Here is a 15,143-nt window from a genome sequence, read left to right on the forward strand (position 1 = left end):
TCATGCTCGCCTTGGATGCTGGCAAGTGACCTGGGAGTCCTCTTCAGACATAGCTCCCCATGGCAGCTACCTGCGGGCCCTTGTTGAATTCACTTCCCTACTGGTACCCAGGCTAGTGCTGGTCTCCAGATGGACTGTGTGCCCACTGAGACCAGGGGTCAGGGCTCAGGTGTCAGGCAGTGTCATGGGCAGAGGATCAAATGCCCCGGCGCCTCTGAATGGGTCCTTGTGAAAAATTGATGTTCATCCTGAAGGACAGGTCTGGGGCCATCAGGGCCTCTTGCCAGGGCCCACGGGCCAGGGCTTTAAGAGCTACACCTAGTCCCAGGAGTCCTTCCCAAGCCCAAATCTGAGCCCAGCCCTGTGCTGGCCAAGGCTAGAGATAGGGGATGGCTCAGACTCAGGCCATACCCTGTGCTGAATCAAATCCCCAGCTTTCAGGGCAGAGGTGGGGACAGGCCCCGACCCGGACAACAGAATCCGTGTAGTCAAGCCTGGGATGAAGGGAGACACAGAGGACCTTGGAGGCATGGACAGGGTCAGGGGAGGCTTCCTAGAGGAGGAACCATCTGAACTGAGCCATGAACCACAGACGAGATTTTTCTTGTCTGAATTCCAGGTGGAAGGGCCAATGTAAGCAAAAGCTAAGAGGTCTGAGAAGAGCGGAATATTTCAGGAATACTGAGTGACAGGTTGGGGAGGAAAAAAGACTTGAGATATGGGCAGGGCCCCGATTGGCTGGACCTTGAAAGCCAGACTTCAGGGGCTGAAGTTGCCTGTCCTGAGGGCAGCAGTGAGTCTGGCAAGGTTTTAGCTCAGCTCATGACTGTCCCCAGCCTGGGCTGCCCTTTCACCTATACTCCTAGGACCACCCTGAACTGGGAGGCCAGAGACCAAGCCCTAGTTCTGAATTGCCCTGCCCTGCTGTGTGAACTTGGCAAGGCTTGGTCTGTCCCCGGGCCCCTGTGCTTATATATTGAGGGTGGGGCTAGACTTGTTCTCTCCTGGGAGCCCTTTGGGAATCTCTGGATGACAGAGCGTCCGCTGTTCTGGGCAATGGGGCTGCTGACAGAGGCCAAGGCTTCAGTCACGTGGTTTGGGCTGTGGCCAGAGGGAGAGGAGCCAGGGAGGGTTTCCTCCAGGGAGGAGGGGCTGGAGCTTTGGGAGGAGCCCAGGTGACCCTAGATAGGCTCAAGGCTCCCTGGGCTGGCCTGCTCAGAGGCTTGACAAGGTCCCTCTCTCTGCAGAACCGTCTCTGGCTGGCGGCAGCGGGAGGACTATGGTGATTCTCCAGCAGGTGCGTGCTCCCGGCCCTGCTCTCCCTTCACCTTTGACCTCTCAAGGAGTCACCTTGTGGGGTGGCTCATCCTGCTGCCATCCCATCCTCTCTCAACTAGATGCCGAACTGTGGGTCATCCTCTCCAGGCCTTTCTCTTGAAAAACTCCTACTCTCTGCTTCAAGACCCACTGGGAACTTTCCCACCTCTCCCAGGCCCAGGCTGGAATCTGCTCTCTCTGAGGTCCCTGTGGGGCTTCCTTTTCTCACCGACTCACCCCGCTGGGCAGAAATGATGGATTTCCCACGTTTCTGAATCCCAGGTGTTTCAGGCAGAGGAACAGCATGTGCAAAGTCTCAAACGTGGGGAAGCCCTGGGGGAAAGGTTTGGCAAGTCTGCTTAGGACGGGTCCTGAGGTGTCCTGAGGGCCTTAGGCAGCAATGGGCAGGGCTGACATGTCCTAAGCTGGAGCTCCCTGGGGTTTATGGAAGAGGCAGAGGCGCTGCCCCTCAGCTGAGCCCTCTGGTCCCCCTTCCTCCCCAGGGCCACCACAGCCTCCGACCCTCAGCCCTTTCCCGTGACTGGTCTGAGGCTCTAATGAGCTTCTGGTCTCCAGAGCGGGAGCCAGGAATGTGGGCCCTGGGCCAGGTGGGCCTGGCACAGGGCCCTGGGGCTTGTGGGGCTTGGTGCTGTGGGGCTTGGCCAGCAGCTTCCTGTTGTCCTGGGCCATCAGAGGTCAGTGGAGCAGTCTTGTCTTGCAGCCCAGCAGCCACAAGGGATGTGTGTGTAAGAAGGCAAACTTCAGGGTGGGATCTAGAGAGGGAAGTGGCCTCTAGAGCCCTTGATCAGAATGGCCAGACTCGACAAGAGGGAAAAAACGTCACCTTCACTGAGCGTTTGCCATGTGCCACAGGGAGCTGGGTGGGAGGGGACAGAAGGAGGGCCTGGGCCTCCGTGGCTCCCCAAGGGTGTCTTCCCCCAGGGATCTCTGAGGCAGGCCTCTGGCTGACTGGACCTCCTGTCCCCTTCCCCTACTGCCACCTTTGCATGCTGGCCCACCTCACTCTGTGGGGAGCAGGGGTCTGTAGATGAAGGGGCTGTGCCCACCCTCAAATAGGAAATAATCTTTTGTTGCTTCTTTGGTCCAAAAAATGTCCCAGCTCTAGGTTCCACAAGTGGAGGCCTTGGGCTTGTTCTCTGAGCTCAGTTTCCCCACCAGTAAGAGAAGATGGAGGCCCTCTTTTCCCAGGGCTGCTCTTGTGAGGCCAACGTGCCATGACCGTGCTCCTTCCTTACCTGCCGCCTGGCCTGATGCCTGCTCCTCCCCCCACCCCAGAGATCCCCCCACCGCCTTGGCCTCCCCTGCTCCACCTCGCCTGTCCACGTCACTCCTTCTCCCTTCACTGCCTTCCTGGGCCTCCTGGGGAGCCCCAGACATGAGGGACGACCTTCCTCCTCCTCCCCACACCCCGTCAGCCCCAGGCGTCAGCCCACTCCAGAGGAGCTCTGTGCTGGTGGGCTGGGTCAGCCAGCACACCACCACTTGACCTCAGAGTCCCTCCACTGTCCAGCCATGTAGGACAACTGCTGCACTATGTCCATATCTGAACACCTCCCTCAGAGGAGTGACTGGGACTGAAACACCAGTGTCTATGAAATGCTTAGCCCAGCTGGACAGAGCTCAGGAGAGCTCAACTACCAGTGATAGCAACAGCGCTCCTGGCTGTGACATTTCCCCATCCTTTGTTTTCTCACTTTCCTTTGGATGAAAAAAAAATCTCAGGAGACCTCAACGAATACCATGGTTCTTTCTCCACAGGTAGGATGTCTCCATGTGGGACTTATCTAGTGACAGATTCCTCCATCCATGTACTTACCCATCATCCCAGCCTGTCCGAGCACCCCACAGGGTCCCAGGCACAGGAGATATCTTCCTCAAAATGGACTAAGAACCCAAATCTCTTTACTCATGAAAAAAGCTTATTCATTTGTTGAGGATTTTAATCATCAGGAGAAGTCCCCTTGGTCCTCTTATATGCCAGACATGCTACGCATGATCTCATTCTATAGTGATAAGGCTGTGAGGTAGGGACCTTCATGCCCATATTGCAATGGAGAAGCTGAGGCTCCTCAGCTGGGAGGAGGACTGGGAGCCAAGATGTTGAGGGGAACAATAGCCAGGAAGAGGAGGCCCAGGGATGGGCTGCAGCGAGGGCCCAGGGGAGACTCGGGAACAGGCCCAGGGCTGGAGAGAAGAGGTCAGACTGCAGGCGCTGGGTGGCATTGCAGCTCTTGCCTAGTGACCCTGTGGCAGCCTGGACAGGCCCGTTGTGTTTATGGCCTGGGGAATGGAATGGGGGTTCGGGAGTGAGTCAGAGTCTGCCCTCTTCAGCCACACTGTCACCCACCCACCCAAGCAAGGTGCCACGGAGCCCTCCTATTTTCAGTCCTGAAAGAGTTTCCAGACCAATTGGAAAATAGCTGGAAGCCTGTCTTTTCTTTTTTTTTTTTTCTTTTATTTAAGAAATGGAAGCCTGTCTTTTCCAGGGGTAGTGAGGAATTGGAGAGGCCAGGAAAGGGAAAGGAAGAGTCCAGGAAGGCTCTAAGGCCATTGCAGTAGCCCTTGGAAACACACTGGGGAGACCGACTGGCCGGGGTTGCAAGGTCCCTGGTGGGGGGTGGAATGAGAACCCGGAGCTCAGTGGTGCACAGGACCCGCTGCTCCGAGGCCTTCAGGCAGGGCTCTCTTATCCCAGTCTGACGTGATTTCCCCTCTGCGGTAGGGCCAGGTTGGGGCCATGGGTACTTGGCCCAGATTTATGGGCAGAGGGAAGTTTGAAGATAAATTCGTGGGCTGTTGATGTCGGTTTGGGTTGATATTTTTAGTAAAATATAATGTCCTTCTTTGTCTTCTGTAATAACTTTTTGTAAATATACATATCAAAATTTACCCAGAGCCTTCCCAGGCCATCGCCCTGCCATGACACTACATTCCCAGTCCTTTTCATTTTTTTCTTTTGAGACAGGGTATCCTAAGTTGCCCAGGCAGGCCTTGAACTTGTGATCCTCCTGCCTCAGCCTCCTGCGTAGCGGGATTACAGATCTACCACACTGCAGCCAGCTTGGTAAACAACTGTTGGCTTTCAATGGGTTCAGAGGACATTAGTGTTGATACCCCAGCTCTCTTTTGGTTGCTACTTTCGTGGAATACCACCTATATGAAGTCCTTCCCCTGGAGCGGTGTGTGTCTTTGGGTCTCAAGTGGAGAAGCTGAGGCTTATCATAATTGATTCTGTGTTTTTATTGTCCCCTTAACTAAAGAATCCAATCCATTTACATTTGAGGCAATTACTGCTAAGGGTGGGCTTAATTTTACTTCTGCTGTTTTGCTGTTTGTTTTCTTGTGACCTTTCCTGTGATGTTCCCCTCTCGGTTCTTTTGTGTTTGACTGATTTTTTTTCCTCATCTACTATTTTAATTCTCTTCTCTCTCCTTTTTTTTTTTTTTTTTGTTCTTTTTGGTACTGTGGACTGAACCCAGGGTGCTCTACCACTAAGTAACATCTCCAGCTCTTTTTACTTTTATTTTGAGACAAGGTCTTGCTCAGTTGCCAAAGATAGCCTTAAATTTGTGGACGCTGGTTTTGAACTTGTGATCCTCCTGCCTCAGCCTTCCAAGTTGCTAGGATTACAGAAATATACCACTATACCTGGCTTTGATTCCTTCCTCATTTCCTCTTCTGTGAAGTTTCTTTCTTTTTAAAATTTATTTATTTATCTTTATTTATTTCTTGAGACAGGGCCTAGCTAAGTTTCCCAGACTGGCTTTGAACTTGTGATCCTCTTGCCTCAGCTCCCAAGTGGCAGGAATTAAAGTAAGGGCCATTCCCCCTTTTTTAAAAAATATATTTTTTAATATTTATTTTTTAGTTTTAGGTGGACATAATATCTTTATTTTATTTTTATGTGGTGCTGAGGATCAAAGCCAGTGCCTCATGCATGCTAGGTGAGTGCACTACCACTTGAACCACATCCCCAGCCCTCCCCTTCTTTATAAATTGTTTGTTTTTATTTTTCTGGAACTGGGGAAGGACCAAGGGGCATTCTACAACTGAACTACATCCCATCCCTTTTTATTTTATTTTGAAACAGGGTCTCACTATGTTGCTGAGTCTGGTCTTGAACTTGCAATTCTCCTGCCTCTGGTCTTGAACTGCTTGTAATTCTCCTGCCTCTGGTCTTGAACTTGCAATCCTCCTGCCTCAGCCTCCTGAGTCTCTGCATTTCCAAGCATGCACCACCATGCCCGGCTCTGACTTTCAACTTTACTCTATGGTTATCCTTACTAATGTTCCTTTTTTTCTTCATATGGCTTTGACTTACTGTCTATTATTTTATGATTTTTTTCCAGTTTTTCATTTTTGTAAATATACATAACAAAATTTACTGTCTTAACCCTTTTCACATGCACAGTTTCATGGTATTACAAATATTCATAATGTTGTGATAGCTATTGCCATCATCCATCTCCCTAATCCTTTTTATGTGTAAAACTGTATTTTTCTGTCCATTAAGGAATAACACTTTATTTTTTTCCCTAACCCAGCTCCTGGCCATGTCCCTTCTACTTTCTGTCTCTATGACTGTGACTACTCTAGGTGTCTCACATCAGTGGAATAGCACAGTATTTGTGTGTTTGACGGCTTAATTCAGTTAGCATAATTCCCTCAAGGTTCATCCATGTTGTAGCACATGAAAAGATTTCTTCCTTTTTAAGGCTGAATAATATTCTATGGAATCAATATACCACATCTTGCGTACTTAGTCACCCATGAAAGGGCACCGTGGTTGTTTCCCTGTTTTAGCTCATGTGAACAGTGCTGCTGTGAATATAGGTGCACAAATACTTCTTTGAGACCTGCTTTCAATTCCTCTGAGTATATGTCCAGAACTAGAATTGCTGGATCATATAATAATTCTATTTTAAATTTTTTTCCCATGGTGGCTGAACTATTTTATATTTCTGCAGCAGCAATAAGAGTTTCGATTCTTCCACATCCTAGACAATATTTATTTTGTGATTTTTTAATATAGACACCCTAATGAGCATAGAGGGGCATTTCATTATAACTTTGATTTACATCTCCCTTAAGATTAGTGATGTTGGGGCTGGGGATGTGGCTCAAGCGGTAGCGTGCTCGCCTGGCATGCATGCAGCCCAGGTTTGATCCTCAGCACCACATACAAACAAAGATGTTGTGTCCGCTGAAAACTAAAAAATAAATATTTAAAAAATTCATTCTCTCTCTCTCTCTCTCTCTCTCTCTCTTTAAAAAAAAAAGAAAGATTAGTGATGTTGACTATCTTTCAAGTGCTTCTTGTCTGTTTGTATATTTTCTTCAGAGAAATGCCTATTGAAGTCATCTGTCCATTGTTTTTAAATCTATTTGTTTGTTTTATTGTCCTTCCATGTCCTTCTATTTGTAGCATTTTGTATAAGACAGGTTGACTAGTGACAAACTCCCTCTGCATTTAATTATCTAGAATTGCCTTAATTTCTCCTTCCGGGTGGTACCAGCCTTATTTGGGTTTGGGTCTGTCCTCCCCACCAGACAGGGAGCTCTGAGGACTTGTCTTGTGGACAGTATCCTCTGTGCTTTGCTCTGAACCTGAGCTCAGTGAAGGATGATTTTATGGACAGGTGGAAAGTGCTCTGAGTCCACCACCAGCACTCCTTTGTTTCTGAGGAGCTGGTCCCTGTCCCAGTGAAGTCCAGGGGCAGGTGGGCAGGGACAGGTGTTCAGGGCTTGGCTGGGGAAGGACCTATCTGGAAAGGTGGATCCTCGAGAGAGTACAGGAAGGGGTGAGGGTCACTGTGGTCAGTCAGCTTTGTGCTGGGGGAAGAGCCCTGCTTGCTATGACTAAGGGCAGGGAAGGAGGCCTCTCCCTGGCAGCCCTGAGCCACGTGGCACCACTGCCTCCTTCCTTGTCCTTTCCCTGCCCTTTCCCTGCCCTTTCCCTGCTCTACTCCCTACTGCTGTTTGCTGGGGGAGCAGCTGTGCTTCCAGGAATCCAGAGCTGAAGGTCAAAAATGGACACAAGAGAGAAGAGAGGGAATAAAGGAAGAATGGAGGAAGAGGGCAAAGATAAACAGAGAGAGGCCAGGAGGAGGCGTCACCTGGGAGTGACCCGGCCTGGGCCTTCCTCTGGCTCACCACCTAGCATGGACTGGAGGCAGGTGCCCAGTCCTGTGTGGATCACCCACTGTGGGTGATCTCTGACCTATCTGGTGGCTCAGTGTCCTGGGGAACCCAGGGGTCCCAGAACCAGGCCTCGGTGGCTCTTCCTTGGGCTGGAATCCCTCAAGAGCTGACCAGGGGCCAGGTGAAGAGGACCAGACACTGGCTCTTCCGGGCCTTTCCCCACAAAGGTGCCCCTGAAGACCGATTTTTGTCCGTTTTCAGTCTCCAGAGGTAGCCAGCGGGTCACAGGCCACCCTCCCTTTAGTCTGAGTTCTATTCAAGAACATCCCTGCAGGGGGGGGAATACTGATTTTTCTCCAAAACTGCCCCGAGGGTGCGGTTCCAGGTGCCAAATCCCCCAGGGCCCCAAGGCTAGGCTCTGCAGCCCTGGAGAAGCCACCTGGAAGCCCGGCAGGTGGAGGTGCCAGGGTCGCGGAGATGGGAGGGGTCCGGCCGGCGAGCGCCCCCTCCCCGTCCCCGCCGCGGGCGGGCGTCACCTAAGCCGCCGTTGCCATGGGCCCGCGGCAGATGGCCCGGTTTAGGGTTCCCGGGCAGCGCGCAGGGGATTAGGTGAATTAGGGAGCCCGATCGGTGCCGCCGCCGCCACCAGACCCTCGGCGCCATGGAGGCCCCCGGCAGCCCCGCCGACCCCGGAGAGGCGCGCGCCCCGCAGCCGGGCAAGTGGGCGCTGGTGCGCCACCTGAACCCGGCGCTCAAGACCTTGGCCGTCCTGCCGGTGAGACCCAGGCCGGCGGGGAGGGCGCCCGGCCTCAGTGTCCCCGCGGGGCAGATCCGGGAAGGCGTAGGGTCACAAAGCCCCGGGGCGTGAGGAAGGTCGACAGCCCTAGGGTGCTGCATGGGGTCCCTGACACCCCGACCCCAGCAGGAACCCGGCCCAAGGCAGCCTCCCTGGGCGCCATCTGGAAAGTTGGTGACCGAGGAAGGTGGGGGGTGGGGGGATCCAGATGGGCTAAAGATTTACCAGCTTTTGCTGGGATCCAGAGCAGGGACTGTCCCCAGGTGCACAGAGGGACCTTAGCCATCTGATTACCCATTGGCTGACTGCCAGCCTTCCGGTCCCCTCTATTTAAAGGTCAGCAACTGGACACTGCCGCTGTACTCATGGGTGCCTCTGGCTAGACACTTAGATCTCCCTTCCCACCTGTGAAATGGGGCTGAGAAAACCAGTGGCCCAGACTGATAAGGGAGACATGTGGTGGGGGCTGGGAGTCCACATTCAGGTGTCCACATTTGGCAAACAGGAACTGAGCCCCAAGCCCTGGAAGGAGGGAAAGACAGAAAGTGCTCAGGCCCTGTGGGAGTTCATATTGATCCCAGACTGGCCTGGGAGAAGGAGGGGAGCAAGGACAGCCCGCGTCTGCAAGCCTCTCTTTGCATTCACCAATTCCTTCCATTTGAAGTCTGATGAAAGTGAGGTCCAGAGAGATTGAATGACTTACCCATAGTCACACAGCATCAGTGGCAGAACTGAAATTAGAACCTACTGTGATGGTGTGCTGGCTTTTCCGGGGGTAGGCCCCACTGAGTTTTGGAGTACCCTTGAGAATATTTAGACTCATTCTAGAAAGTTATCACTCGGAGACTGAGATCCTGCAAAGCTGGTGGGGTCCTAGGGGGCTATCTGCTCCAGCCATCCTTTTGACATCAGGAAAGGTGGCACTTGGCCCGAGTCAGCCACACTGAGGCATGTGCCGTGTCACAAATGGGATTTCACTTCAAGGTGAGGTTCCCAGAGGGGTGCCCGTCACAGTGCAGGAAGTCATGCACCAGATGCCATCATGGTGGCCCGGGCACTGGCCACAGGGATGGGAGGGTTGTGGGATTAGACCTAGAGCCCAGGTCTCCTTTCCTTGCTGCCCTCCTGCCCTCAGTTAAACTTGGTTTTCTTTCCTGTCTTCCTCCTTCCCTTCCCCCACTCAACTAGTGATTCCCTCCCACCCTATTTTTGGTTCAGGCTCTGTTCTCCAGAGGCAATAGGCTTATCTCACTGGTTTGATGACTGTCTGAGCCAGGTTCCCTTTTCTCTTTGGACCTCGGTTTTCTCATCTATAAAATGGGGACCCTTACTTCCTGGCTACATGCTGATTCCAGGGCTGGCCCTGGGATCACACCTCAGATGTCCTGTGGTCTCAGAATTCCCCCTGAAGCCTCTTAGTTACCATTTTAAATTTCTCCTTCAAGCTCTGACCTGGAGCAGAAATCTTCTAGTGACAGCCTGAGGTTAGAAGAGTCTAGTCATTTTTGCTTGCTGCGTGACTCTGAGTACCTGGCTCAGCCTCTCGGAGTCTCCATTTCCTACTTGTTTCAGATATATCTATATTTTAAGTTGTAGTTGGACACAATGCCCTTATTTTATTTATTTATTTTTATGTGGTGCTGAGGATCGAACCCAGGGCCTCAGACGTGCGAGGCGAGTGCTCTACTGCTGAGCCACAATCCTAGCCCCTTGTTTCCGTTATTTTACTATTATTATTATTTTCCTGTGTTCCTTCAGTGGGAACCATCTTTTCTGTTTGCTGGGCCAAGGGACACAGGTTACTTTAGCTGTCCTCAACCTGTTGTCAGCTTTCCTTTGGGCCCATGAGTCACCCAAGGCCAAGGACCCTGTCAGTGCTTTCTCTCATACTCAGGGCTGGGCCCAGGGGATGTCAGGAGGGAGCACTGGGTCTGGAGTCTCTGGGGCCTGGGCCTCAGTCCTGGCCCTACCACAAAGCCACTGTATGAACTTGGGCACATTTTCGACTCTTGAGAGATGAAGTAGAGGCTGAGTGCTCTGCGTGAGGACAATTCACGAAGGCCAGGGGAGCGTCCAGCTGCTGCCAGGCGGGCTGCTCTCCCTCCTCCCGGGCCCACTCTCCCTGGCTCTCACACCCTCTCACTTCCACACACTCACTCCTCTCTGAGGCTTCTGCTGTGCTTGGCTCTGGGGAGTCACAAATGGGAGGCTTGGACCAGCCTCCCCTGGGTGGGAGAGGCCCAGCCCACCCTCTGTGGAGCCCCAGGGGTTACTCCACTCCTCACCCAGCAGCCAGGGTGGGGTTTGAATGTCAGTCTATCCTGACATTTCCCCATGGCTTCTTGTCATAAATTAGAAGAAAGTCCAACTCCTGTCTGTGGCTCACAAGGCCCTGTGTGACCTGGGGCCTGCCCTGGTTCCCACTCACTTCTCTGCAGCCTGGGCCTGTCCCCTGCCCTGAACAGGAGAGCCGCCTGCAGGGGCAGCTGGTGGAGGAGACCCAGCAGGGGTGGGGCAGGAAGAGGTGGGGGTAGGCAGCCTTGGGAGGAGCAGTCGCTGGTGGGGTAGGAAGCTCAGGGCCCTGGAGGATGGAAGAGGCAGCTCTGGGAAGCACCCCAGAGCCCCAGTCCTGCAGCTGATGCCTGGTAGACCAGGATCTCCCCGGCTCCGGAGGCCCTCCGTGCTCTCTGACATTCTGAGAGGAAGCTTGGGTTTGGAACTCGCCTTTCCCTAACAGGCCCTGACTCCTGTCCCAGAGAAGCGAATTTCTGATGGGATCAGGAGACTGAAAGAGTCGTGAACTGACCTTGGACTCAAAGAGGGATGAGAAGACTGAGGCTCAGAGATCAGCTAGCAGAGCCTGGCCCGGAGCCGTTCCCACTGGGCCCTCTCTGGGTCACCCAGAATCAGTTTCATCAGTGTTGTTTGTAATTGCTGCTCATTATGAAGTTACATTTTTATTAGGATGTCTAAGTTTTCCCACACACCTGAGAAAACACCCCCCAAAAGAGTACTTTTATTAGGATTAGAATAAAATCTAATCTTTCACCCCAAAGTCAGCAAAGACCTTTGTATTTCTGGGCCGGGTCCACTCTGACCTTCATCTCTTCCTTAGCCCCTGTTGCCACACCTCCTTGTTGTTCCTTCCCACCTCCCTCTGTCCAGAGGACTCCCCTGCCCTTTCTTTGGCTCCTGCTTCTCAGATCTCAGCTCCAAGATTTCCTCTGCAGAGCGGCCTCATTGGCTCCTGAGACTCAGGGTGGCTGCCTGACTCTGCCGTTGGCATGGTAACTCCCTGGGAAGCACTCACCAATGTCCAAAGGGACTATGTTAATGAATGTGCTCTGTTATTTATTTTCTGTCTTCTTCAACTAGAAAGTAGATTCCGTTGTCACTGCGCCACCCCCAAGGTTAGGCCAGTTAGTGCCTTGGACACAGCAGGTGTTCGAGAGATACATGCCTGTCGAACACATCCGTGCTGAATGCGGTTGTTTGGCCTCTGTGAGCCTTCAGTAGGTGCTGAGAGCCAGGCCATAGGCCAGATGCTGCAGGGGACACAAAAGTGACACAGTGTCCCTCAAGGCTGGGGCTCTCCCCACGAGCCAGGAGACAATGTGGCTGTCTCTTATCCCAGGCTGGGCACAGGGAGTGTACTGAGAGGAAACTGTTACTAGGATGGTGAGACTTGACCCTGGAGAGATGGGGCCTGCAGCCTTGGGTCCCTGACATCACTCCTTGGACAGAGAGGTTGTACTTGGGTGGCTTGGTGTTTGTGCCTAAACTCCCCCAGTCCCTCATACACATGTAGCAGGCAGAACCATGGGGGAGCTGGGCTTTGGACGGGCCAGGGCTAGAGCCCTGCGGTGTGCTGTTCTCCCTCTCTGAGCGTCTGCTCATTCTTCGGTGAAGTGGGGAGAATAATGGCTGCCCCAGAGGAGAGGCGATGGCACGACCCAAGCTCCAGCCCAGGGCCTGGCACCAGGCGTTTCCAGCAGGCATGGTTCCCAAGCTTCCCTCTTCTGGTGGTGGGTGTGGGCTTGGGGGCATCCTGGAAGGGCTGTCTGTCTGGTTCGCCTCCTGCTCAGCCGTCCTGGGATTCTCTCTCTCCCCAGGGGGACTATGTGTGGATGGACCTGAGATCCGGGCAGGAGTTTGACGTGCCCATCGGGGCGGTGGTGAAGCTCTGTGACTCTGGGCAGATCCAGGTGGTGGACGATGAAGGCAATGTGAGTCGCCCCTCCCTCCACCTGCCCATGCGACACAGGCTGATCAGTGTCCCGAGGCAGGGCCCGGGAAGTAGCCGCTTCCCGAAGTAGTCATGGGGCACAGAGGCAGGGCCTGAGCCCCCTTCTGCCTCTCAGGCACCCACCCCATGGAGTGCTCTCCACCTTTCCAGCAGAAGGGGACTCCCCTTCCCTGCTGCCCTTTCTGTCTCCACAGCTCTTCCTTCCTCTCTGCCGGGGACTGGGGGGGGGGTGGCAGAAAAAGCCCCCCCCTCGGGGGGGGGGCCAGGGGTGCTTCAAGGTCAGACAGACTGGATTCGAACCCTGCTGCATATTTACTAACCGTGCGACCTTGGTCATGGCTCCTTCTCTTCTGAGCCTCAGTGTCTCTCTGTAAGATGGGGAACAGTGAATGTGTCCGAGGGCAGCTGCCCATGGGGAGGCCGCAGCAGAGCACCTCAGGACAGCTCCGGTCAGTGGGGAAACGCCTAGAATCTCGCTCTCGGGTCGTGGCACCAGGTGGACTTGTCCTCCTTGAGGTTGCCCTGGGAATCCGTGGAACAGATCCACCCTCTACCCCTCCTGGCCCAGAAGGAAAGGGACACGGGAGAGAGAAGTGTGATAGGCGGCGCTAGTGAGGCAGGTCTGAAGTAGGGCCTTCCCTGGAGAAGGTGGGTGGCCTATTCAGGAGCCCACAGGGACGCCCCGGGGCCTCTGAGCTGTGTGCTCAAGTACAGCACCGGCTTGTGTAGGTGGCTTGGGGACATGTAGACGGGGTGCAGAGTGCACCGTTGCAGCTTAGCAAGGACACGAAGGACGCAAGGGAATTCGACTTATGATAACTTGTATCGTGTCCAGTGCTTTGCCTGAGACACCGGCTTAGCCTCCTAGCCTGAGGGGGGACAGTCAGGACCAAGAGGAACAGGAGGCTCCGCTGGGGAAAGGAGGGCTCGGGGGTCCTATCCGTGGAGTGGAGGCTCCTGGAGGCTCAGGAGGCCCAGGGAGGTCCTATCCATGGAGTGGGCAGGGCCACCCCAGCTGCCCTTTAGGTCTTCAAGGGCAACCCCTTGGGGCTTACAGAGCCCTTTGATGCATGCTCTGTCTTTGGGTCCTCGTGGCATCTGGGAAGGGCAGGGTGGGCAGCGACTGTTCTATGGAGAAACTGAGGCACAGAGGGGGACCCCTGCCTCGTTGCACAGCTAGTGACGTGGCTGGAGACCTCTATGCCTGCGTCTCCCCTGCTGGCACCACGGTGACAACGATTGGACTCAGTTTCTGTTTACCATGCTTTTGTCCCCTGGGCTCTAGAACCAGAGGGCCAGCCACGTCATTCCTCTAGGAAGCCACAGTGAGGCTGTAGTCACAGCAGCAGGGAGCACCGCTCTGCTGTCAGGGAAACGGGCCCTGAACCCACCTGAGCCTGAGGGTGGGGACTGGGACTCTGCAGGCTTGAGTTTCACCTGGGTCAGGTTGCCCATCAGATGGTGTCCCGTGACCTGTGTCACCTGATCCTGAAGGTCCCCTCTTCCCCTCCCCCACCAAGGCCCTGAGTGGGAGCCATAAGAGGGGGAGGGGCACGGCTGGCTGGCAGGGGGTGCCAGGTTAGGGAGCTGGGGTTTGCCTCAGTGGCACAGGGTCTCAGGGGGTCTGGACCCTTCTTTCTGTGCCCCCTCCCCCAATAGGCCATTGTTCTTTACGTCTTTGGGCTCCCACAGACCCCAGCAACTTGGAAACAAGGACCCTGCAAGTCACATTTGGTTCTCCAGAGCCCAGCAGAGCACGTGCCCAGGGGAGGCTCTTGAGAAGGATGTGTGACAGGTTATGGGTCTAGTCCTCACTGGAACCCCAGGGTCCCCTCTGTCCTAGCCACTCCTGTAGCTTGTGCATGCTCCTTCCCCTCCTCTGCAGAAGACCTGTCTTCCAAGTTCAGTTCCAGGCCAGCTCTTTGCCAATCACACCCTGACCCTTGGAGTTGCCCATGCTCTCTCTCTTTCTCTCCTTGTCTCTGTGTGTCTCTGTCTCCCTAAGTCTCTCTGTCTCCTTGTCACTGGCTCACTCTCTGGCCCTCTCGGTCTCTGTTTCACTGTCTCTGTCTCTCTGTCCTGTCTCTGTCTCTCTGACATTCCCTTAGGGCCCAGTCTTGATGGTAACCTGGTTGTACTTTGGCCAGAGCCGTGTGGGCAGTGGACCTTGCGCTGAGGGCTGCGGGCCTCTGCAGGGCGTCCTCCCACACCGCAGGCTCTGGACTCTGACTTGTTACTGGAGAACAGGGGCTGTGATTCTCAACAGGATGTTGTGAGGAACAGGGAGCACACAGGGTCTTTATAAAACAAAAAGCATTGGAGGGCTAATCCCCAGGGCTAGCACTTGCCAGGCCCAGTTCTGCATGGAGAAGCCTGGCCATTAGGTCCGTCAGTGCTCCCCACAGCCCCAGGAAGAAGGCATCGTATCCCCATTCCCACTCGAGGTAGAAGCTCCAGGGGGTGAGGTGCGTGCACCTCCAGGGCACGCATGACTGAGCTCTTTCTTGGCCTCTGGCTGAGCTGTCCTGGGGAGATGCTGCAGGGCAGAGAGCTGGCCCAGGGGCCCTTTCCCTCTGGCCCACTCCAAGGCCTGGGACCAAGTCAGGCAGAGAAGATAGGCAA

General features: G+C 54.2%; 1 protein-coding gene across 10 annotated transcripts in view; it reads left to right on the forward strand.

Annotated features, from left to right (window-relative positions):
* Myo7a (myosin VIIA) overlaps positions 1-15,143 on the forward strand; it is an 88,786-nt gene that overhangs the window by 838 nt on the left and 72,805 nt on the right. For 7 of the 10 annotated variants that reach the window (XM_078046715.1, XM_078046717.1, XM_078046721.1 and 4 more), the window contains exons 1-2: positions 8,080-8,254; positions 12,388-12,501. In XM_078046715.1, the coding sequence (XP_077902841.1) occupies positions 8,141-8,254; positions 12,388-12,501 (228 nt within the window). In that variant the 5' untranslated portion in view covers positions 8,080-8,140. Of the gene's footprint in view, positions 1-1,247; positions 1,298-8,079; positions 8,255-9,463; positions 11,563-12,387; positions 12,502-15,143 lie in introns of those variants that run through there. The other 3 variants (XM_078046722.1, XM_078046720.1, XM_078046723.1) reach the window with 3 other exon arrangements.

Source organism: Ictidomys tridecemlineatus, chromosome 4 (assembly GCF_052094955.1).
Source record: "Ictidomys tridecemlineatus isolate mIctTri1 chromosome 4, mIctTri1.hap1, whole genome shotgun sequence".
NCBI classification, from domain to species: Eukaryota; Metazoa; Chordata; class Mammalia; order Rodentia; family Sciuridae; genus Ictidomys; species Ictidomys tridecemlineatus.